The sequence below is a fragment of the Ailuropoda melanoleuca genome, chromosome 2, assembly GCF_002007445.2.
Source record: "Ailuropoda melanoleuca isolate Jingjing chromosome 2, ASM200744v2, whole genome shotgun sequence".
Classification (NCBI taxonomy): domain Eukaryota; kingdom Metazoa; phylum Chordata; class Mammalia; order Carnivora; family Ursidae; genus Ailuropoda; species Ailuropoda melanoleuca.
In genome coordinates, this window is record NC_048219.1 from 156,351,113 (window position 1) to 156,376,731 (window position 25,619).

Below are 25,619 nucleotides of genomic sequence, written 5' to 3' on the forward strand. Positions count from 1 at the left end.
AGTGGATGAGGTGACCCGGGAGCCCTCTTCTTCCTAGCACCCCCACCCTGAATCATCACGCCGCGCTTGTGACGTCGCAGACGCCTGGCCCCGGCGGGCGTGGGATGCCCTCGCCCGCCCGGGGAGCCTCGAGGCGTCGCCGCGTTTCCACGCCGCGGTCCCTGGGGAGCCGAGGGGGCGGCGGCCCGGCGGATGCTGAGGTCTGCGAGCCGGGGCCCAGCCCTGCGGCGAGCGCGACGCGGCTTCGCCCTCCCCTGCGGCGACCTCTGCCGTGCTCCCCGGCCCCTCGCGGTCGCGCCGAGCCCGCGGCCGGACGCCTGCAGCCCCTCGGCTAGCCTCCGCGCCGGCCACCTCCGCCGCCGCCGCATTTTCCTCCTCCTCCTCCCCCGCCTCTTCCGTTTCTGGAGGGAAAGGCTGCAGCCTCTTCGCTCCGCATCCCCGGCTTAGGTAATACGTTTCCTTCTTACGTGCCCCTCGCGTCCCGCCACTGCTTCCCTACTCCTCGGATCTGGGTCCCCGGGCTGGGCGACCGGCACGCGCCCCATCGCGCCTGCGGAAGGTAGGTGAGTAGATGGGGGCCGGGAGGCTCCGGGCTTCTCCGCCCGGCCTGTGACGACCTCTGCCCGCGGCAGCCGGGCTGCCACCCGACCCGGCCCGCCCCGCAAAGGGGCCGCAGCCAGCCCCGCGGAGGAGCTCGCGAATCCCGCGGCTCCCGCGGCTCCCTCGGCCCGGCGGAAACGAGCGGAAAGAAATAGAGGGTGGGAAGGAAGGTTAGCGAACAACTGTTTTGTTTTGTTTTTTGTTTTGTTTTTTAAATCGATCATCATTAGCATTTCTAGGTCGAAGAACTTGACAGTTGTCGAGAGCAGTGGCCCAGGTTCAACAGGTAGATGGCGTAGCTGTCAAGCGCCCCTGGGTTTTGCTTTGGGGGATGCTTCTAAGTGTGTCCATAGCTGCTGGCTGCCGCTAGTGACCTACTAGATGAGTGTAAAATAAACATGATGGGACTATATTTAGAAAAGTCTTTACTTCCTTGCTTTTAATTCTCTGCATTTTGAAAGGCGGTTTTGTGAGATATGCATTCATAGTTGGTGTGGCCGCAATAGTAGGTGGGAAAAATTTAACGGGGGTTTGGCTGAGTCATGTACACTGTTGGACACAAAGAACATGAAAAAAAAATCCCTATTTAGTCCTTCCATGAAGACTACATATAAACAAGGTGTATATTTTGAAGATTTCCAGTTCTAAAGCTAATTTTAAGACGTTGAATAAGTAGGAGTTAGCTCACCGTGTGAATGGAATTCACTTCAAAGAACAGTGGGTTAAGGCTATGTGGACAGACCACTTAAGTGGATCCCACATGTTGAATAAAACATTTTTTGGCCCTTTTCCTGTGATTCCTAACTTTGACACCAAACAAGTTGATAAGGATCAGCCCTGCTCGGCCCTATAATAGTCTAATGATGAAAATGATCCACTGAACTACTATTGACTGATGAATTAGCTAAGTGACCTCATTTTTTAACTTTAAAAATAGGGAATATATAGAAAAAAATAAAGGCAATGGAAGAGTTCATTTTTCAACACATATCTGTCTGAATTATTTGGAAGCTACTTTATTTTTAAGCTTTCATGGCTTTTTAGACTAATCTTGCAGTTAGTTCTTGGTCATAAAAAGGATTACATAGAATGCATAAAGTTACACTTTTTGCATAGAATAAGCTACCATTTCTTTTCATGCTTTTGGACTAAACCACCACGTGCTTGGAGACTGTAGCCCGGACTTGCCATTTGATGTGAAATATCTCATTACAAATTTAAATTATAACTATGCTTGTTGTAGTCCTTAAAAAAAAAAGAAAGAAAGAAACTGTGTCTTATTGGACATACAACTACTGTGAAATGAAAGTTATAAAGTTATTCATTATATATGTATTTTTCTTTTATTTCTGTCTCTGATAATAATTAGGAAATGTCTTATTCTACTTCATCTTGTAGATAAGTTGTGTAAAAAATAATGATGCTATATAAAGTGATTAACAAAAATAAGTGTTTTCTTCATTTATTAAAGGTGAGGATGGTATATATGAGAACTTTTTCTGGATGTGTGTCCTTCATAAATGTCCTCGCTAACATATTTTGAATCTTGTAATGAAGCTAATAAAACTCTGTACGTGGATGTTTTTGTTTGGCTTAGAGTTTAGAAACAAAAGCAGAGTTGAAACATTTTTCTTCCCATCTCTTATGGTTAGCGTAGTGTTTCCCAAATTTGCCTAATTTAAAAATTATGTCTGGTGGTGGATACATGGGGAAGGGAGTAACAAAAGTGGTTTAAAAAGATTCCCAGGTTGCAGCTTGGGACTTCCTGAATCAAAATCTCTATGGTTAGGAGATGATACTTCAAATAGGTCAAAATGATACAATTAAAAAAAAAGGCAAGGTTGGGAAACACAGGTGGGAAATACTGCTGCTGAAATGAATAGCTGACATAACCTCTTCTCATTCCTGTACATAAAATGTTCTTAAATGGAAGCTATGGTTTTACTAATATGATGATATCACCCATTTAGGAAATCTGAAACTTTTATATCCTTTTGTAGTTAAGCCGCCTGGTTACTGAACCTAGCAAACATTTTTGCATGTTTAGTCTCTTTTATATGGTATGCAATGTTAGTTCAAGTCCTCTAATGTTATAGGAACCTTTTATTAATGGGCTTTTAATACAGATTCCTGTGACTAGTAAACTACAGCAAAAAAAGTGCTTGATTGTTTCTCTTTCATATAACAATTTTCTACCCCTTTTGTGCCCTTATCTAGAGAAGACAAGCAAGCAAATTTTAATAACTTATTTATAGCTTTTATTAAAATGACTTAACCCCATGCAAAAAAAAAAAAGCTTTACTTGGGCATAAAATATGGTCAATTATATATAAAAACAAATTAGCAAAATAAAGTATTAAACATCTATAAAAGAATTTGTTAAGATGAATGACCACAATGGAAAGGGTCAGAGTTTTCTTTCCTTTTCTTCTCTCCCCATTCCTTTTATTTCTCTTGTCTTCTTTTCTTTTCTTTTGAGGGGTGGAGAGGATTGTTTGCTGGCTTGTTTTTACTTTTAATCAACTAAATATTTAAAATCTCCCAACTTAATTATCCAAGTTTAAATTAATGTAAATATTTGCTAACTTTATCAATAGATACTTGTCCTTTTCTTTACAGAGCAATGATGTAGGTTTCCCACAATGCTAATGAGAGTTATAATTAATAGCAAAAGAGTTAAATTCAAATGACCAAAGGAAACTGGTCTTTTAATATTGCTTAAGGAGAACCTAATTTAGTTACAGTGATGTCATAATTTTTCATTATCAGTTGCTATTTAAATAGGATCTGATCTTCCAAATTCTAGAACACTTCTCAGTTTTTTTCTGGGAGTTTGTAAGAATCACATATAATCACATATAATCCCAGTTTGATCTGGGAATAACAGGTCTGTTTTAAAAATATGGCTGATGGTTGGGGCACCTGGGTGGCTCAGAGGTTGAGCATCTGCCTTGGGCTCAGGTCATGATCTCCAGGCCCTGGGATGGAGTCCCATGGCTGGCTCCCAGCTCAGTGGGGAGCCTGCTTCTCCCTCTCCCTCTCCCCCTGCATTTGCACGGTGCTCTCTCTCTCTCAAAGGAGTAAATAAAATATTTTTAAAAATATGGCTGATGGTATGCATCATTAATAGCAAAGAAAGGGGGTGATAGAAATGAAGAATCAGATCGAGAAGATAAATATTACCCAGCTTAGACAGTTATCCTTGGTGCAGGACTAGCACGAATGCAAGAGAATTTAGTAGATTTACATATTGGCTCTAACGAAACATTTATGTCTTTTTTCTATTTTGAACTTTTCAGGTAAAAGGACTATGTTCTTTTATTAGTTTGTGTTTCTTTAAAGGCAAATGTTACATTCAATATTGGGTATTGATTTATTCAGCACTAGTAAATATCTGTTAAAAATCAACTTTTGCCTCTACAAAGTGGAAGTAGAATGACAGGAGGTATCCTGCTAATCCCAGTCTGCAAAAAATGATACATAACGTGATTTACAACCTTTGCTTTCCTGCTATAATATTCAGAGAATGTATTTTGGTCATGTTATTTTATCACTACAGTAAAAAAATAATAGCCATCTTCCAAAAAATCTGTAAAGAACTCCTTTGAATCACATTTTTACCAGTTATAATCTGAAAATTTGCATAATGCATAATCCCTTATGGATGAAGTTGGGTGGAAGATAACCCTTTTAAACATGTTTATCTCCAATGGAATGAAAACCAATCAATTAACTAACACAACTCCCACTGTGTGTCACGAGGAGATGGGAAAAAATGTGTATCCTGCTCTTAAGGAATTTATAGTCTGTTAGAGAATAATGATGGCCAGGCTGGCTTGGATGAGGGGCTTTGGCCCTCATAATGTTCATTAGCCACTCCGCCCACACCCAAACTACTGCACATGAACACATAATCCAAGTATTAAAAACCAGTGTGATTCCTGTAAAAAATCAACTTCAAAACAATAGCCTAGTGCCCTTCTTTCAAACTAATTTTTCATGCCCCTCCCCCAACCTCATTTTTTCCATATAATCAACAAATATTTATTATGCCCTCATTAGGTAGATGATAAATATCAACAGCTCTTAAAAAGTGCATTTTTGGGGTGCCTGGGTGGCTCAGTCGGTTAAGCATTTGCCTTTAGCAACTGTCGTGATCCCAGGGTCCTGAGTTCGAGCCCAGTGTCAGGCTCCCTGCTCAGTGGGCAGTCTGCTTCTTCCTCTCCCTCTGCCCTTCCCCCCACCCCAGCTCATGCTGTCTCTGCTGTCTCTTGCACGCGCACACACACTCTCTCTCAAATAAATAAATTAAAAATAAAATAAAATGTGCCTTTTTCAAACTATAATTTTATTTGTTACTCTTTAAAAATTGTAGTAAAATATATATAACATAAAATTTACTATCTTAGCCATTTTCAAGTGTATAATTCACCGGCATTAAGTACTCCCTTTGCTATGCAACCATCACCACCATCCATCTCCAGAGCTTTTTCCTCATCTCAAACTGATGCTCTGGACCCATTAAACAATAACTCCCCACTCTCCTCTTCCTCCAGCCTCATTAACCACCATTCTACTTTCTGTCTCTACAAATTTGACTACTCTGGGTACCTCACATAAGTGGAATCATACAATATTTGTTTTTTGAGTCTGGCTTATTTCACTTAGCATAATGTTCCCAAGGTTCATCCACGTTATAGAATGTACCAGAATTTCATTCCTTTTTAAGGCTGGATAATAGTCCCCAACTTTTATTTGGAAAATAAGTATAAAAAACAGGTAAGTTTTGAACTAGAACAGACCATAGAAATCATCTCCTTCAAGCTCTGTGTCCCTCCTTTCCTTTCCTTTTTTATGTTTACAAAAATAAGGAACACAAATCCCTGTTGAGGGACTTGGAACACCTAGTTGATTCAAAGAAAAGCAGAGCCCAAGAAACAGCTCTCTTATGGCCTAAACAAAAGCTTCCTATCCTACTAGGAGTCCCAGGCAGACAATAAAAAGCAAGTGTTAAATGAGTTGGTGCCAAAAGTAAGTGTTGCAGGTGTTCAGAAAAAAGGATAAAATGATTGAAAAATGTTACCTTTGAAAGGAAACATTGAAACAGATCTGAAGAGTAGTAAGACTAGATTCTGATTAACAATTATCACAACTAAAAATTATATCCTACTGGAAAAGATTCTTTCTACAAGTCATACATCCTTTGTCTTTTCTTTCTGCCTTGAATTATACATTACATTTGTATTCTTAAAAATATGTATTCTTTCCTACAGTTAAGATAGTTACACTGAATCTGCTTCTATTTTTCATATTCTGTGGGATTTTGCCTATATTTGTGACACCATGGTTGTTCCAATCACCTCCTTGACCACATATATAAAAGTTTAAACATATAGCTGAAACGCAGCAAAAAGAAAGCTATCTAAATGAATGGAGTTTCTGTTTAGTGAAAATGTTCCTAACTCTGGAGAAGAGGCTAAAAAAGGGTCATTATCAAAGTTAAAGGTATTTCTGAATGGAATACTTTTTCATAGTTTTCAAATGAATTCTGGGAAATCTTTGAATGGATACTTTATGCAAGTGTCATGCTAATGTGGAATACTAATTAGGTAGGTCAACTTGCATTTTTTTTCTTGCCAGCATTTAATTTTTGTTACAAAGAAGGCAATGTAAGTTGACCCTTTAGCTGACCAGGCCCATCATTCTTGGTTGCAGTAGCTATAAAATTCCCTGTTCTGCTTCTGAGTAACCAATGAGACACAGAGCTGACTGGTGCACCTCACGTTTCCTGAAATTGTCAGATAAAAATCAGCAGAGCGATGTTCCCTGTCCTCAATCTAGATCTCCTGAATCAGTATATCCAGGGGGAAAGTCTAAATATCTGCATTCTCAACAAGTGTCCCAAGTAGTTCTTGATCTTACTGATTTGGAAAACACTGCTTTAGCACGAGATCCCATTTATAAGCTACCAGAACATTGGAGACAGGACAGTTTTGTGGTCTATGCTTTAAGCAGCATCAGTGAGCAAAAACATGGGTTACTGTGGTCTGCCAGCAGACTTGTTAGAGCTTCAGTGAAGCAGATTGATCAGCTTAGAAGTAGCATGTATGTCAATGCAATCTGAAGGTTAGGAAGGAGGGAGGGAGAAATGTGAAGGTTAAATAGATGGATTTACATACCCCATATTTAATGTCTTTTCTAACGAAACCAAATTAAACTTACTATTTTGGTCTTTTAATCAACTAAATTAATCTTGTCAAGATAGGTCACCTCTAGATGACAAAGCATAACCTCAGATTCTGATTTGGCACAAAATGTGGCTCAGTTGCTAGTCATCCAGATTCAGCTTTGGTTCATTTTTGTAAAGGAGTACAGAATACATGTAGACTTTCATATAAATAAATATGGGCCCACATACCTAACAGCACCTGGGTAATGCTGATAAAGTCCAAGTAAAATAAACAATATTGCAAGGATGAATTCTGTGTTTACAAAGCTAAGAGGAAGTTCATCGGCTGACATTTGTTGAACACCTCTCAAGTATATGCTAAGAGTTATAGGAAACCCACACGCACCTTTAAGTCTCCTGTCAGACAGAGCATAGATAAGCAAACCAAGGTACAACTGCTGGTGAGATGGGATAGAGATTTGGCCTGCCTCTCTGCTCCCATGGCCCAGGTGCCCCAGATGAAGGAAAGTCAGGAATGGTTCCTGGAGGAGCCAACTGTTGAATGGACTGTTCTCTTTCTCTCTCCACACACACATACTTTTAAAAATACTTCTTATTGGGGGCGCCTGGGTGGCGCAGTCGTTAAGCGTCTGCCTTCGGCTCAGGGCGTGATCCCTGCATTCTGGGATCGAGCCCCACATCAGGCTCCTCCGCTGGGAGCCTGCTTCTTCCTCTCCTACTCCCCCTGCCTGTGTTCCCTCTCTTGCTGGCTATCTCTGTCTCTGTCAAATAAATAAATAAAATCTTAAAAAAAATACTTCTTACTGAATTAGAAACACAGAAAAATATGCAGGTTCTAAGGGCACAGCTCGATGAATTTACACAAAGTCAACCTACTCATGCAGCCATCACTCAGATCCAGAATTAGCAATGCCTAAAAGCCCCCTTCATATCCTCCGTCAATAACTCCTCCTGCTTTTCCAAGGGGAACCACCATTGTGACCTCTAACACCATAAGTTAGTTTTGCCTATTTTCAAACTTCAAATAAATTCAGTTGCACAGTGTACGTATTTTGTGGCTGACTTCTTTCCCTCAGCTGTTTGTTTCTGTGAGGCGTGTCTACATTGCTGCCTATAGCAGTAACTCGTTCATTCTCACGGCTGATGTGAAGATGTTATCTTATGTGAACTGGCCACAGGTTAGTCCAGCTTCTTATTGGTGTTTGCATTATTTCTAGTGTTATGTCATTCCAAATTATGCTACTCATAAATATTCTTGTGCATGTCTTTTAAGACGTACATGCATGAACTTCTGTTGGGTATATGTCTACGAGGAAAATGGTTATGCTTCTATTCAACAACTTCCAAATAACTTCCAACATTGGCTTTACCAATTTCATCCATACCCCAGTGTAGGAGTCTCATTGCTCCACATCCTCACCAAAACTTGGGATTTTTAGTCTTTACATTTGAGCTATTCCATTGGATATGCAGTGGTATCCTGTTGTGATTTGAAGTTGCATTGTCCTGATAACTGATGAGGTAGAATATTTTTCCATATGTTTCTTGGCCACTTGAATATCCTCTTTTATGAAGTTATCTGTTCACGTTTCTTGCCCATGAACTGATTATGAGAAGGTAAGTTAAACGTCAGGCATAGAAGGCAGGTGGACGGGCATCATCAACCAGAGGGAGCAGCATTTCCAAGTTAAGAATCTGCCCAGAGCAAAGGAGTAAATGGACAGATAGTGGGAAACCAGTTACTAAACACTAAATTAGAACCTATGAAGTGCTGACAGCAATATCACACAGATTGAAGTAAAATAACACCGAAAGAGTACAGGTGGTCCCATACTGTACTACAAAATGGATTCTGAGAGATGTGTGACAGTCGCATACCTGAAGGTTGAGCACGGCTTATCCCCTGGAAAGGGAAGTTAGTTTCCAGCGAGCTAAAAGGTAGTATTTAAATACCTAGTAATGCTTATGGTACAGTTCCCCTCTGGCAGCGGTAACAGCTGGGCAGATGAAAGATCCACAGTGGTATCAGGAGAGGCTATTTTTAGCATGTTGCACGTTAGCCCTCGCTGGTGGCTCTAGCTGAGCCAGCGGAGACCTCTGACATCCTTTGTGTGGGCCCACTTCTGTTCCCTAGCCCATCTGCCAGGGCGGCCACCGCTCGTGACGCTACTACCTAAAGCAGCGCTGAGTAGGGAGCAGGAAATGGAGGGGGAGCAAAGTCTGTTTCCCCTACAACAGCAGTGTGTGCCGAGTGGAGCCTCGGCCAGCCCCTCGGCATGTGCCCACCTAGGGAGACTCCTTGACAGAGGCCGCCACAAACACCTTCTTGTAAACACCCGGGTATCTCCTGGAAGTCTGGCCTTCTCCCCCAATGGCAATGACTCTCAGTCAGGGCCACCACACACTCGCTTCAAACTGTCCAGCGTCAGAGGACGAGTGAAAAACTGAATTAAGGATATGAATGGTGGGGGTGGGGTGGAGTCACTGTCTACTGGGCAAAAATGTAGGCTGTGTACAAGTCGTGGATTATCTGCAGGAAGAAGCAAATGTCAACGGAAATGCTTTGACCTACTTGCTTATTCATGAGAGAGCAGTTCTGTTTTGTTGAGGGCCCTTATCCATGTGGTCACACTTCTGTCACTGTGAACAGCGAAAGGGCATGGCCAGCTTCTGGTACAGCCAGGCTCTTCACACAAGAATGGACACGCTTGGCCCTCGAATCCCCAGAAAATATCCTGACAAAACGTCCCCCTGACAGCATTATGATCCTGCCAAGCCACCCATAGATGGTCCACCATGATGCCAGAGTAGTCGTGCAGCCTCTAGGAGCCAAGTTTCCAGCCAGACGCCCAGAAACTGAAGTAATCAGATCTGGCCTGCAAAAAGGAACCTTGTTCTGGGCCATTCAGAGAATCACAAGTAGTTCCCAGCCTTTGGGATTTAATGGACTAGTAAATTTTCAGAAAAGATTTCGGTGACCCATATAAAGTTGGCAGCCTCTTATTTTCTCAAGTAAGAACACGTGACTGTGGTTTCTGTGAAGTTGTGTTTAAAAGCCATAGCTGTCATTTGTTATCCACTATATGCAAAGCTCTGGGCTGGGTACTTTTCCAGAAATATCTCATTTGATCTTCACAATGTTCTGGCAACTTGAGTATTATATTCATATTACAGATGAGGAGAGAGGCTCAGATCGGGTAAAGTAAATTACCTGATGCCACACAGCTAGTTAATGGCCAAGCAAGGCTTTGAGCCCAGGTTTGTCTCCAAAAGCCTGCGTCTTTCCCACTATACTATTTATCACATCTGAAAAATATGTGTATTATTCAAATGTGATTTTTTTTTTTTAGATTTTATTTATTGAGAGAGAGCACGAGCTGGGCAGAGAGGGAGAGGGAGAAACAGACTCTCCACTAAGCAAGAAGCCTAATGTGGGGCACGATCCCAGGACCCTGAGATCATGACCTGAGCTGAAGGCAGACATGTAACTGACTGAACCACCCAGGTGCCCCTCAAATGTGATTTTTAAAACACTGGTGTTTCAATGAAAGACAGAATGGTTAAGAATTAAAATTGAGTTTAATCTGTATAGAGAGATTTGGGCTTCCATGAAAAGTCTTAAGAGCATTTACTCCCCACTTCAATTTATTCAAAATTTCTCCAACTGGAGATGAAAAATCCCACAAAAGCTAAAGAGACTATTTCTGTCTGACATTGTGATATACTTACATAAACATACATTTGGTCTGATGGTGAGGAATGTAACTTTTTTAAACCTGTTCCAATCAGGGACGCATGGGTAGCTCAGTGGGTTAAGCATCGGCCTTCAGCTCAGGTCATGATCCCAGGGTTCTGGGATCGAGTCCCACATTGGGCTCCCTGCTCAGTGGGGAACCTGCTTCTCCCTCTACCTGCCACTCCCACTGCTTGCTCTCTCTCTCTCTCTCTGAAAAATAAATAAAATCTTTACAATAAAAATAAACCTGTTCTGATCAAATATGCCTTGAAATAGGTTGTCACAAAGGCTTATGAGAGGTTATTCAGTGTTCACTACATCATTAATGATTTGGCTATTAAAGCGAATGGCTTCTAGTAGGAAAGATTGACTCACAGAATTAAATTTATTCACCATATAAATGGGGAGGAGAACCCTACTCCTTTTTTACTGTTTGGCCAGAAAACAAAAAACAAAGGAATAGATTTTGCTAAGATTATCAAGGTCTTTCTTTCAGGAGAGTTGTTAGGGGATAAGGTGTAGTCCCCCAAATTCATATGTTGAAGCCCTAATCCCTAGTACCTCATAATGTGACTGTATTTGAGACAGGGCCTTCAAAGAGGTGATTAAGGTCAATGAGGTCATACAGGTGAGCCCTGATCCAATCTGACTGGCCTTTCTATAGAAAGAGGGAGAGAGGGGCGCCTGGGTGGCTCAGTCAGTTAAGTATCCACCTTCGGTTCAGGTCATGATCCCAGGGTCCTGGGATCGAGCCCCAAGTCGGGCTCTCTGCTGGGTGGGGCGCCTGCTTTTCTCTCTCCCACTCCCCCTGCTTGTGCTCACTCTCTCTCTCTGTCAAATAAATAAAAATCTTTAAAAATAATTTAAAAATAATTAATTTTTTTAAAAAAGAGGGAGAGACACCAGAGATTCTCATGCACAGAGGAAAGGCTATATGAGGACATAGCAAGGAGGTGGCCATCTGCACGTCACAGAGAGAGAGGCTTCCGGAGAAACCAAACCCGCTGACACTTTGCTCTTGGAACTTCAGAACTGTGAGAAATGAATTTCTGTTGTTTAAGCCCCCGGTCTGTGGTATTTTGTTACGGCAGCCCTCGCACACTAACACTGGAGGGGTTAGATATTTGGCCTGCGCTAAGCCCTTCCCACTGATGCCAAGGCAGCCAGCTAAGAGAGACATCAGTAGAATATGATGGATGGGATTTTATTATCTCGCAAAGATGATTTACATTGAGAGTTAGCGGGAAAAAATATTTTTTTAGAAAGGAAGTCAAGTGTCAGATAGTCATTTTAATAGTCAAACTAGTGACTGCTATCAGCTAGGTGTGTTTCTGTATTTTTGCTATATAATGTACCTTATAATAATATGCGTATGATTATTTACCCAATAATTACTCCTCCCCTGAGTTAACAGCTAAGAATTTATGGAAGAATTCTCTTGGCTAGAGTGCTGGCTAACAGTGAGGACATCTGCCAGTCTCCTGAATCTTGTCCCGGCCACTTCCTAGCTGTGTGATTTGGGGCAAATTACTTAAACATCACATCTTGGTTTCTTCACCTGTAAAATAGAGATGATAGTACTTTCCTCATCAGGTTGTGTGTAAACTACATGAATAATATATATAAAGGGCTTAGAAGGATCCCTGGCATACAGTAAGCACTGAACTCGTTAGCTACTATTTTCACTAGGGCCTCTCTCTGCACAGGGATAACGGATAGCAGAGCCATTGCGGCTACATGGTTCCACTGAGCTCTCTGCCAGCAGGTGCAGCCCCCGTGGACTCGCCAGCGTGGCGTTCAAGAAGAACGAGTGGGCCTGAAGAACAGTAGCTATTAAATCTCAGTGTTTATCATCATCTAGGAGGCTGACAAAAATACAGATTCCTGACAAAAATATCCCCAGAGACTCTGATTCACCAAGTTGGGGTAGAGTCCAGGAATCTGTCTCTTTAGTGGGCACCTTGGTTAATTCTGATACAGGTGGTTCTCAGATCCACTATGAAGAAATATTAATCGAGAAGAATTTCTTCTATATTCAAAGCTATTAAATTATGGTAAATATCATAACTTACTAATCACGACTCCATAATACATTTCATTTAAAGTATTTGAAATGTTTAAATAAAACTATCTGAGGTCAAAAATGAGCATGTAAACTTGCTTTTAAAAATCATCTGAAAGTGGGGCCCCTGGGTGGCTCAGTCGGTTAAGTATCTGACTCTTGATTTTTGGCTCAGGTCATGATCTCAGGGTTATGAGATCAAGCCCTACGTTGGGCTCTGCACTCAGCATGGAGTCAGCTTGAGATTCTCTCTCTCCCTCTCCACTCCCAGGCACACTCTCTCTCTTTCTCTTTTTAAAATAAATAAAATCTTTTAAAAAAATCATCTGAAAAATACTTTCTGCATGTGTTGGTAAGAGTTATGGATAAACCTGAAGAAATTTAGCATGGAATGCAGACCTCAGTTTCTCCACAGACTATTGGAGTTATGTTAGTTGAGTCATTCCTGGTGAGGATGAATTGCCCAGCACCCGCCTCAGGGTTATGGCCTTAATGAACTGAGGTGAGGACAGGTGGGGAGAGATCTATGAAATCAGCTTACGGAGAAGCAGGGAGAATGGTGGTTCGGTCCCTCTGGAGGCAATGGTTCATTTGGTGAGAAAGTAGCAGGTTAGTTGTACGAATTAATCAGAAAGTTTTGCATGTAGATAATGATAGCTGTGAGAGAGATTTTTAGGGAGCCAGGACCCTGAAGAAAGGCAAAGAGTGCTGGGCTCTCTAGGATGGCTGGAGAAAGTTTAGTCCCAAGTTGAAACTGGTCGTTCAACCTGGAGCTTGACAAAATATCATAGTGTTTCCCAGGGTCAGAATAAAGAGTGATTAAGGTTGGACTCTAGGGGGCTCCTGGGTGGCACAGCGGTTAAGCGTCTGCCTTCGGCTCAGGGCGTGATCCCGGCGTTATGGGATGGAGCCCCACATCAGGCTCCTCCGCTATGAGCCTGCTTCTTCCTCTCCCACTCCCCTTGCTTGTGTTCCCTCTCTCTCTGGCTGTCTCTCTGTCAAATAAATAAATAAAATCTTAAAAAGAAAAAAGGTTGGACTCTAGGATAACTTTGGAACTGAAAAACCTGATTAGTGTGTTATGATGAATTCCTAAAATCTGTACACCTGTTAACTGCAGGACTGAAGTTTGTAGGTGATGCTTCCTTCCTACTGGTCAAGTTGCTGTGCCCGAGTTGTGGGATGATGGTCATTATTGAGGAAATAGAGGTAAAGTTCACAAGGGAGAAACTCGAGATCCCTGGAGCAGCTATGCAGAAACTTAGCAGTGCTAAGCTGATGAGCTTTCTGTGTGAGTGAAGGGGGAGTGCTGCTTCCTGGAGTTTGTAGCCTCTGTGAGTAGCTCACCTGAGGGTTCCGAGAGCATCATGGGGAAAGTTTCTTGGTTATGCAACAGTGCAATGGTATAGTATTTCTTTAAAAAAAATTTTTTTTTGGTTTTAGTAAAGTTGAGGAAAATAGACAATACTGATATTGTTTATCTAGAAAGCTTTCAAGTTAGAGCCCTTAAAATCTTCATGCTGCTTTTCAGATAAGCTATTTGGATACTATTGGTTCACCAGATTATTTTCTCTTCACTTATAATCACTTAGAACATTTACTGAGAAACCAAAATTAAGTTATTGAATTTATACTTTTGGGGCGTGTGTATTCCAAGATCTGTATGTATCCATGTGTGTATACATTTTATGCATATTACTTTTATGTTTGTAACTTCTAATTTACAGCCTACAGGTGACATTATTTCTTTTTGTTACTGTAAATAATATTAATCCTTCTTTTGCAGAAATATCTTAACCCAACTCTGACTTTTTTTTTTTGACACGAATTAAGGCAAAATGGAATTACTGGTTAAAAGTAGTGACATGTCTAGGGATCTTGATACATCTTTCACAGACACCTTCTAGAGGCCCACTTGTTTGCATGACTTAGAGCAGAGTATCAGCACCTGCTTCGACGTACCTGCAGGAATGAATGCTAACTTACGACAGCCTTATCCACCTAATAGTAAAGGAGGATGTCTTGTTTTTATTCACTTTCCTTTTCTTGCTGTTGAGGTTGGATATATTTTTTTTATGGTGGTTGACCCATAATCTTAATAGCATTTTGGGGGCAAACTGAAGACAAAGCAGCTATGACCATTCACAATTAACTCCGTTGCCACTGGCATCGTTGTTATCAATCCTCAGCCTCCAAGAGCCCATTAAGGGCATTTTTTTTTTTTTTAAGACGGAGGGTGTTGATTATGAGACTAGAAAACGTGGGCTTGTGTGTAAGACTGACTCAGAGCCCTGCCGTTTAGGCTTGTGTAACCCTGAAGAAGTTACCCAATCTCTCTAGGCTTCGGTTTCCTTGACTGTAAAACAAGGCTGACAGCCCCCACGGTAATTCTAATGATGACATCGCACGTTAAGCCTTTTGAAGCTTTCAGACAAATGTAGCTACTACTGAAAAATGAGAAACGTCTCTCTCCTAATTACCCAATAGCTCAAGGTATGACAGCATACCTCTTAGAAGCCAGAACTTTAAAGTCCCAACAAGCTGCGCGTTTTACTTTATTCTTTAAACATTTGCAGCAAGGCAGATAGTGAGACTTTTTTTTTTTTTCATTAAAAAAAATAGTGGCTGGAAGATAGGTTGGCTGCCAGCCCAAGAGTGGCCTCAGAGTCTTCCAGGACCAACGGTACTTTCTGGTGTGGTGCTTAGTACTTTAAAAGCTGGCCCCAAACTGATAGGATAAATCCTCTTCCACTTTGCTCTTCTTCCCCGGTATGGTGAAAGAAAGCACCACTTCAAGTGCCACGAAGCCGGTGTGATCATTCTAAGGTTATTCCAAGACTTGGGCTTTCCTTTTAACATTGTGCTTGTATCTATCTGCCTGTCAGTCTAGGGATTTCTGAGGTAGATTCCCAAAGACTTTCTTTCACTGAGAATTCAATTCTTTGCATAATGGATTTTTGAGACTAAACATATCTTTTGAAGCATTTAAAAAATAAGTTTCAAATTTTAGGTGCTCTCTGGTCTTCCCCATGGACGATGTGACTGACACACATGGGCTGTTCAGCCCTGCTGACCAGATTGACCGCCAGATGGGTTGTTTCATAGTCCCAGATGCACCCTGACATCATTCCCTGAACCGCTTTCTCTTTCACATTCTTGTACTTTTCCAGCTGACGGCCCAGGGGGTGGGTGCCAATTCCACCAGCAGCTGCAACTGGAAAGCAAGGTTCAGAAATGTCAGATATCCTCCGGGAGCTGCTCCGTGTCTCTGAAAAAGCTGCCAACATTGCCCGGGCATGCAGGCAGCAGGAAGCCCTCTTCCAGCTGTTGATCGAAGAAAAGAAAGACGGCGAAAAGAACAAGAAGTTCGCAGTTGACTTCAAGACCCTGGCTGATGTACTGGTACAGGAAGTTATAAAACAGAATATGGAGAACAAGGTAAGAAAGGTCACAGCCAAGGCAATTGCAAAATATTTGCCTTGCGGTTTTTTTTTTCCAGTAGAAAAGCATGCCTTTTCCTTTTCCCTCCGCACCTCAGAATACTAGCATCTAGGATTCTAATAAACAACTTGGGCTTTCCCCCCTTGTTTTGACTGCAAAATTACTAAAATGTTCATTGCAGGAAAAATTAAAAATACAGGAAAGCAAATACAGAAAAAAAATCACAGTTCTGACAGCTGAGGAGAAACATTTGGTTATGGAGCTTTATTTATTAAGGAGTTTCTTTTAAATAAGTAATACACATTCTCCAGAAAAATAAGCAAAAATAAGAATCCTTAATCCTACCACTAGAGAGAACCACAGCTATGTTTTACTAAATATTGTAGGGACATTTTCCTTCTATGTGTATTTGTGTACATGGCACATTGAATTTGTCTCAGTAGAAATGAGAGCATACTGTTTTATTGACTTCTTTTTTTAACTTGACATATCATGTCCCACCTTTTGATGTAATCTTTTATCTAATGGTTTCCTCAGTTATGGGCTGGTACAGTCCTGAAGACTGAAAATCCCCATTTATTCTAATAGAAGATCATTGTTTCTAACTAACAATGATTGTAATTCTAGGTATCTTAAGCTGGCTGGGAAAAGAAACTATTCATAAGTAGTAATAACAAATAATAACACCAGCAGATACTTATGAGTCCTTACTGTGTCAAGCACTTCTAAAGGCTTTAAATGTATTCAATTTAACAGTTAAGATTTTATGAGGTAAGAACTATTATTTCAATGCAACGGATGAGAAAAGGGAAGCGCGGAGATGTTAAGTAACCTGCCGAAGGTTACACAGCAAGTGAATGGCAGGGCTGGCTTTTGAACACAGGCTGACTCCCTCCAGAGTTTACGCTCTTTGCAATACTATGTTGCCTTTATATGATAATCTAATAATTACACATTTTTTTTAAGATTTGGGAGGATAGAACTTTATGACAGAAAGCACTACAAAATATTGGAATAGTTCCTGTTGAAATTCTTAAAATATTGGGAATCTATGGAATCATTTAAGTGAATTCTTGACCATGGACAGAAAGGGTATAAATGGCCCCTTGAAATCTCTACACACTATATTTTTTCATGCTCTGTAATATCTGGCTCTAATAAATGAAGTATATTTATTTTTGTTACTTATCAAGGTATTTGGGTATAAGGGATCATTGAGCAATTGAATTAGAAACGTATCTATTAATAGGTTAATATTTGCCCCAAAGCAGTTCAGCACTTGTTCATTCTTGAAGTATATGACAGGACTTATGAACAAAGAAATGATATGCCCTTGTGGCTAGATAAGATGTCTTTGTTTCATGACCCGTACATCCTGTAACCTCAGAAGCCGGTCTTTAGGCAGGCTAGGGAGACGGAGCTGCAGCCCTTGATGAATGGGCTCATTGCAGCCCCTGTTGACTTGCACTGTTCTTCCAAAAAGGGAAAAATAACAAGTGGTAATGGGCACTATTTAAAATTATTGGCCATCTGCAAATTTTTGAGTTCAAATATTGGAAGCATTTCCTTGCTCTTGTTCCCTGCGAACATCACCCATATCATGATTCAGCGTATAGTTTGAGAAAAATTCTCTTTACTACAGAGGGGATCAGAAGCAAAATGTATCCGAAAGCTTCCTCGTCCCGCAGAGATGAGAGAAGATTCTTACTTAGCTCCATTTTTTTCATTCTATATTGCTGCATTATCAGTCAATAAAATATTTCCCTTCTGTTTTTGCTATATTGCCTTCCTTGCCTGAAGTCCAATGATACCTCCAATAGGTGCAGAAAACCCCTGAAAATGAAAGCAAACTAATGTTATCCTCTCAACTTAATTAGTAATCGTCTCAGGTACTTGGGCAATGCTACTAACTCACAGAAGCTACGAGGGTGCTGTTGAAGAGCAACAGTTAATATATCTCCTTTGCAAATATTCTAGTTCTGTGGCCATTAGCTGGAAGGATGAAGTTCCTAAAGTATAGCAAACTCAACAGAACATTAGGAAAGCAGACTTCTACCATGATTTGGACTTCCTGGAGGGGCAGGGGAGCAGGAGAATGTTAGAAAACTAAGTACTGAACCAAACTGACTTCACTTTTTATACTTGGACTCATTTCTGGAATTGTAAATTTCTGAATTTCAGATCTAGTTGTGCTATTTAATTTGAAGCACAAAATTAAAATATGATCAGAATCGACCATGTATGTGGGATTGGGGGGGGTTGTTTTTGTTTTGTCTTTATTTTGTTTTTTGGTTTCTTTGTCATACTCTGAATCATTCAGTTTCCAGGCTTGGGGAAAAAGATTTTGGGAGAAGAATCGAATGAATTTACTAATGATTTGGGTGAGTATAATAATTTGAATGTATTTTTATAACTTAATTATCTTATGGCATTCTAATTTTCAACAACATCATGAAATAAATGTTTGGAAGCCTTTCCTGTAAATAACATATTTGAACATTAAGCTTCATTCAGTGCCTCAGAATATCATGCCATTTACATTACAGAGATGTAGTATCTTCGAATTATTTAGCAAGCCCACATGTATTCTTTTAGCTTTAAATAAATCCATAGCACTTAATATATGGCAATCTTTGAGGAAGGTGCGTGGCCCTTCGAGAATCAGGCAGCAGTTGAGATGCTCTCAGTCCATACGCAGTCGTATGGACAATTTTATGTCCAAGTTTTAAGCCCATTCATGGGCCTCCTGGGGAGTCCACAGACCTTGCCTGAGAATCCAGAGAGGCCCCCTCTCTTGAGCAAAGAAAATTTGTTCATCTCATCAGTTTTCTGGTCTCAGAACCTCTGTAAAAGGAGTGGGATTAAAGAAAAGGGTCCTTTTAGTACCAAATTTTAAGTCTTTAATTAGTTTCCTGTGGGCCAGATTATCCACTGATGTACCTCCACATTTCCCACATGGTGGAGAGAAAATATCAAAGTCTCTGATCCTTTACAGCAAAACAAATTATTTTAAGTTTGTCTGGGTGTTCTGTTTGTTTAATGGTAGAAGATTAAAATAGTGAACTTTATCATTGATCATGTGACCAGTAGTTAAACATCCAGAGGCACAGTTGCAAAGAAAAAAAAACAATCTAATTTCTGTATTAACGCTGGAAGATTGTCTCCTTCATGGGCTATGTATTATGACGCAATTAGTTCTATGATGCTCAGAGAAATCTCATTTAAACTTAAGGATAAAAAACACCTGTGAATAACTGATAAGAAATCCTATGCTTGAAATCCTGTGTTTGGCTACCTCAAACACAGTTATTTCAATATTTCACTTATCTAGAATTATAGGGGCAAAAAGACATTCCACCTGCATATTCCTGAGAGCCGAAGGGGAGAATGAGGTTAGCACGCTGGGGGGCAGAGAAGTGCAGCGTGGGATGGAGGAGGTAAGCTCAGGCAGGAGCAGAACGAAGTTTGCAGGAGTCTGCATCTTCCTCTAAGCGTGATGGGGATTCGCTGGAGAATGTGAAGCACGGGGTGGTGTGCGATGAGTAGCTCCTTGCGTTGATCCCGCGCCTTTTCCCGAGCCCGGTGTCGGGGCTTGGTTAAGTGGCTGTGATGAGCCTCATTATTCCCCTAGCTTCAACAGTTCAATTAAATTTGAATTTAACTTCACTAAATGCAACGGAATGTTTCTTGCTGATTCAAAGTCATCACTGTAATAGAGTCACACTGTGCTTCCCAAACTTTAATGATCACATGAATCACCTGGGGAGCTCTAGAGCTCAGCTGCGGGAGGGGGCCTGGAGTTCTGACTGTCAGCAGGCTCCCAGGTGATGACACAGACGCTGCTCGCCCTTGAAATGGCCTGGGTACTGGGAGCGCTTGTCTGTGTCCCTCAGAAGCCCCCAAAGTGCCAGGTCTTCTTCTTTTGAAAAGTTTATATTCACCACTGCTCTCACTTTTTGTTGCTCTCAGTTTGCCTATTTTTGCCAGCCTCTTTCCTCACTTTTGTTGGGAGCTGGAATCCAGGTTAACCAAGGGTCTAAGAAGCATGCTTGAATTGATGGTGGAGCGCCTGCATTTGGTAACCTGGTGTCATTGGGAGAAGTAGCTTTGCTTACGTCCCCATTTCCAGTGGGGTTCCCAGAGGAGAGCTATTTCTGTGGATGTCATTTCAGGTCACACAGTTTGCCACATGTGAAGATTAGTTATACTTCATCTTATCGCCCTTTACTGAGCAGAAACACTTTTTAGTTAAAAGCAGTATCACAGAGGGAGGTAGAAACACTTCTGTGTGCTGATAAAACCTCTCTTCTTTTCAATAACATGGGCAAACATTAACAGGTTGACGTATGTATATTAAGAGGCAAAAAACATAAATATCATCAAGGACTCGGTTCAGGGATTCCTAACTGGTTCACAAGCCCCCTCAGACTCGATACAGAATTGTGTGCATGTGCCCACGTGGACATTTTTCTGGGAAGACATTTCTTTGATACTTGGAATCCATCCCTCACTTATATTAGGTATATGCGTGACTCCTGGGCACTGTGACCTTGTGAAGCCACCTGGGTGATTCTGGCAGTCAGCCAGGTTAGGAGCCACGAGTATGAATGTTCCGCCCTCACCTAATCTAAGTGCACAGCTTCTGCTCCCCCCACACCTCTGTTGTTTTCCTCCCAGGAAACTCTTGGGATGTAATGGCTTTTAATCTGTCTTTATCCTAGGGGAGAAGATCACCCTGAGACTGTGTCCAACAGAGGAAGAAACAGTAGAGCTTCTGAGCAAAGTCCTTAGTGGTAACAAGCTGGCGTCTGGAGCCTTAGCCAAGGTAGTTCATCAGGACGTCACCTTTACTGACCCGACTCTGGATTCAGTAGAGATCAACATTCCACAGGACATTTTGGGAATTTGGGTGGATCCCATAGGTAAGTAGTAGAGAGTGTTTGCTTTTATTTGTTCTTGTTAGTAATCCCTTTGTGGGGGAAGGTTTGGAAAAAAAAATTGAGCTTGTAGTTAAACTCTCCTAGAAGTCTTTCACGTTTGAAAGTTGTAAAATGAATAATGGTGAGTGGAGGTCTATGTGTGATGATGTGTTGTTACAGATACGTGCATATTTATAACATTTCCAGAACAGTTATGTATTTATGTGCGTGTCTGAGTGTACACACACATGCATATATGTAAAGCTGAATTAACTCCTCTTTGAAAGACTTCAGGGGTAAAGATAACAGAGTAACGAAGCGATAGTGGCTCTAACTAACTGAACGCACCTGCCATTTGAAGAACACTCAGCTCTAGCAGATAGGAGCACGGTCCAGATTTTCAAGTTTTTAAAGAGAAACCAAAATCCAGGTTTTTAAGTGATACCTTCCAATTTTTAACTGCTAATTCAATTAAACAAGCAAATAGTCAAAACCACTGTGTAGATGAAGCAAAACACAGCTGAACGGGACTCAGTTTGTGAGCCTTTTGTAAATCTTACCTAATATTTTTTTGATCCTGATTGTGGTAGAACCCTAATCTAAGCTCCGTGTTAAAAGTGTAGGTCTGTTTCAATGATGCTGTGAATACTGTGCCCTGGCTGTTGATTTGCAGCATCCCTCCTTTCTTTCATTTCCACTTGCTGGCATATTCCACCCAACTCGATGGGGACCATTCCCAGGCAGATGCCCCCATCCTCCCATCTTGCAAGCATACTAGTATAACATTACCTAATGCCTTCAATCATCAGGGAATTCTAGAACATTCATTCAATGGATTACATATGCAGACTAAGACTCTTTCCCACAATCTTTTATCACTTCATGGTCAATTAGCATTAGTTGAGGTTTCTGAGGGACAGGGATCTCCTAGGTCTTGGTTCTATCCTGAGTTGATTCTGTTAGCCAGCTATGTGGCTCTTTCTGCCCCCCACACCCTTAACTGGGTGTTAACTCACCAGATGTTGGCAGTCAGCTGCTGGCGTGCATGTCTCTTAAAGAGAAACCTGGTTCCTCAGCTTTTTTTCATAGGAGCACCATCAGTTTCTTCCTTTTGTGCCACCGTCATGGTCTCTTTCCTTCTTCTACTTTGAGGTACCAAAAAAAAAAAAAGGAAAAAAAAAAAAGGAAATTCCACCCCCAAGAGCTTTCTGGAAGGAGATTTTCCCATCCATCCATATGATACTTGCCCTTTGATTAGAATCCCACCAGTTATCCTGAGTCATTAGCTTTTAAATGCTTTTGACATGTGATTTATGAGTGCTTATCCTATGCAAGGTGCCATGCTAGATGCCACAGGAGGTAGAGACGCGTCCTCTCCCCCTCAAAAGTTCCCTTAGAGTTGGGGAAAATGTAACACAAGTGTTAAAAATGAAGTACGAGGGGTCAAATAACAATTCAATACAAGTGACACCCAAAGGTAAAACTTGATTGATTACTCTCTTAGTCTGTTCAGGCTGCTATAAAGAAATACCGTGGACTAGGTAGCTTAGAAACAACAAAAACTTTTTCTCAAAGTTCTGAAGGCTGGGAAGTCCAAGATCAAGGCGCTGACATGGTAAGATGAGGGCCCTCTTTCTGTTTTGTAGCTAGCAGCTTCTCGCCGTGTCCCTGCATAGCACAAGGGACTAAGGATGTCTCTAGAGCCTCTTTTATGAGGCACTAATCACATTAATGAGGGCTCCACCCTCAAAGTCCTCACTTACTAATACCATCCCCTTTGGGGGGTTAGAATTTGGGGAGTACACATTCACACCATAGCAGTTACCAAATTAGTAGAGGACAGAAATGATACAGGGCAGAGTTTATAGATGTATCTGTCATTATCTTTTAAATAATCATTTTCTGAATCCAAACAAATTTGCTTCATCTTTTTCAGATTCCACTTATCAGTATATAAAAGGTTCTGCTGACATTAAATCCAACCAAGGAATCTTCCCCAGTGGACTTCAGTGTGTCACCATTTTAATTGGTGTCTATGACCTACACACAGGGGTGCCCCTGATGGGAGTCATCAACCAACCTTTTGTATCACAAGACCTAAACACCCTCAGGTAAAAGATGAACATCTCTGGTAGGCTGTGGTTTGGGGAGTTCGCCACCTCAGTTTTGCTTATTGTCTAGATGACCACTTGACATGACATTACCATGACCTGATACACTGAGGTATTCCTACTAAAGCCTCCAGGTTTGACTTAAAACTCTTTCTCTTTTCAGTCTCAGGTTAAATATAATTTTAGTAGGGGCTGGGTGCATGCTGACAGAAACTTTTAAAGAAAGTCTATCTTGGAGAAATCATAGTTTTGCATTTGGAATATAACAATCCTGTTCCCTGTTTTCCACAATCCATTCAAAACCAGATTGATAGAACAGTGGTAACACTGTCTTCCACTACATTTGAAACAAGGTCGATGCTATCATTATACAGCCAAGTCAAACATTTATGCAATTTTAGAAGAAATTCAAAACAAATACAAAAATTATCCAATGAAAAGATGAGTAGGTACGGCCAGGATTAGACATTGACTATGGGGTACTCTCCCTATAAATACTGCCTCTCCCCTTCTCCCCCTTGCACAGACTCTGGCAGGGAGCATGGTGGTGGCCAGGCTGGCCGTTGCCTCTGCTCCATGGCCTGTACTTGGGTTGATTCCAGCACATGGTAGAGTCCAAGTGGAAGCAAGCAGCTTTTCTCCCGTGGTTTCAGTTTTGAAACAGGCCCTATCTTTCCATGTGTATATGACTACACATTTTTATTGAATTTTGAGTTGCTTTTACGCAACTAAGATTTGTTCTTTAATAGACATAAAGTACGCCTCTGCAATTTTGACATTTTGTTTCTCTACCCTGCCTTCTTTCAAACTGAAAATGTGTCTCTGTTATCTTTAAAGGGTTATTAAGGAATTAAAAAGAACTAGGACTGGATGCAGACATAATCGTGGCCTAGAAATGATTGGCAAAGTAATTAGTGCTGCCAGTTGTGGGGTGAGGCTTCCTGGACTTACATGAGATCCCAGCACTGACTAACACACTCAGTTATATTCTGCAGTTCAGTTCCCCCCTCTGTAAATAGCGTAATGACCCAACGTGATAGAATAAGTTAACCACGGCGAAGTAAGTGCTATTGGTGGAGTTGTGACCACAGATAATGAGTCCATCTTTCTTGGTGTGAAAGCCAAAGTGGAGCTAGTGAATAAGAGAATGAAAAGGGGTCACCAAATGAAGAAAAACTGGTAAGGATGGTAAAAGATTTGCAGGTTGAAAAGAGAGTTGGTTTATCTGTTCATTTTTTCCCTATTTAACTTTAAACATGAAAAGTGGCAAATGAAATTCTGCTGTGTTCCTGGAGGCCAGAAATCCCAGAGATACTTTCCCATTGTCCTAGATCACATCTAAAACCCACAGCAGGGGCGCCTGGGTGGCTCCATTGACTAAGCATTGGTTGATGAAGCAACTGCCTTCAGCTAAGGTCTTGATCTCCAGCCCCTGGGATAGAACCCCCTCCCCTTCGAGCCCTCCCCCCTCAGTGGGGAGTCTGCTTCTCCCTCCGTCTCTGCCCCTCCCCCCTGCTCTCTCTTGCTCTCACACTCTCTCTCTCTCAAACACATAAATAAAATTAAAAACAAAACAAAACCACAGCATTCCTAATCCACAGCAACATGGCAGCTGCAAGCCTGAGTTACTTTTACGAATGAGTGAGCTGCTTGCTCTCTCTTTCTAGGCTGCAGGGTATCGAGACTCACTGCCTTATCTATTTTCACATCCTTAAGCTGGAAAACAACATGAGTAATAAAAACAAATGTGATAGCCTACCTCGCCAAACTGAAAAGCTCTCTTCCGCAGGTGGAAAGGACAGTGCTACTGGGGCCTTTCTTACTTGGGGACCAACATCCATTCACTTCAGCTTCCCGACTCTAAAAGAAAGAGCAGTGACACACGGAGCCGGGTGCCTGAAGACCGCAGCGCCGAGGCCGAATGCTCCCACCGGTTTTCAGCCGTCATTAGTACAAGTGAGAAGGACGCTATCAAAGCCGCTTTGTCACATGTGTGTGGCGAGCGCATATTCCCAGCAGCTGGGGCTGGTTACAAGAGCCTTTGTGTCGTCCAAGGCCTTGCTGACATCTACATCTTTTCAGAGGACACCACGTTCAAGTGGGACTCTTGCGCTGCTCACGCCATACTCAGGGCCATGGGAGGGGGAATGGTAGATTTAAGACAATGCCTGCAAAGAAATTCCGAAACGGGGCTTGACTTGCCACAGCTGGTGTACCACGTGGAAAACGAAGGTGCCACGGGTGTGGACCGGTGGGCCAACAAGGGAGGACTGATTGCATACAGATCAAGGAAGCAGCTGGAGACATTCCTGAGCCTGCTCATCCCAAGCCTCGCCCCTGTGGGTCCACGCACATAGACCCACCCTGACCCCGACCTCGGGGCCTTAAAACCCAACTGTGAAACAGTTTCCCACATCTCTTATCTTCTGGGGAGAGCTTTGTCCTACCGAGGGTCAGCATTCTCCTTCCTCTCCTGAGGAGCATTTTTCCATTATGTGTTTGTAAGAATGTTAATTTCAATAAATGAATGGTATTTGTGCAGCAGTTAAATGTGTGAAAT

At 41.7% G+C, this 25,619-nt stretch overlaps 1 protein-coding gene across 3 annotated transcripts; it reads left to right on the forward strand.

Moving 5' to 3' along the window:
• On the forward strand, positions 1–25,619 carry INPP1 (inositol polyphosphate-1-phosphatase). 3 transcript variants are annotated; one of them, XM_034654866.1, is made up of 6 exons: positions 1–563; positions 15,759–16,026; positions 18,350–18,410; positions 20,751–20,951; positions 22,885–23,059; positions 24,849–25,619. In XM_034654866.1, exons 2-6 carry the CDS (start codon positions 15,823–15,825, stop codon positions 25,414–25,416), a joined length of 1,209 nt encoding a protein of 402 aa, XP_034510757.1. In that variant the 5' UTR covers positions 1–563; positions 15,759–15,822; the 3' UTR covers positions 25,417–25,619. The 3 variants fall into 3 exon arrangements, with proteins under 3 accessions (XP_034510757.1, XP_034510756.1, XP_034510758.1); XM_034654865.1 differs by having other exon boundaries at positions 1–559; XM_034654867.1 differs by having other exon boundaries at positions 1–447.

Coding starts and splice junctions, on each gene's coding strand:
- INPP1 (XM_034654866.1), top strand. CDS start 15,823: ATGTCAGATATCCTCCGGGAGCTGCTCCGTGTCTCTGAAAAAGCTGCC. Junction 18,411..20,750: donor TGAATTTACTAATGATTTGG/GTGAGTATAATA, acceptor TCTTTATCCTAG/GGGAGAAGATCACCCTGAGA. Junction 20,952..22,884: donor AATTTGGGTGGATCCCATAG/GTAAGTAGTAGA, acceptor CATCTTTTTCAG/ATTCCACTTATCAGTATATA.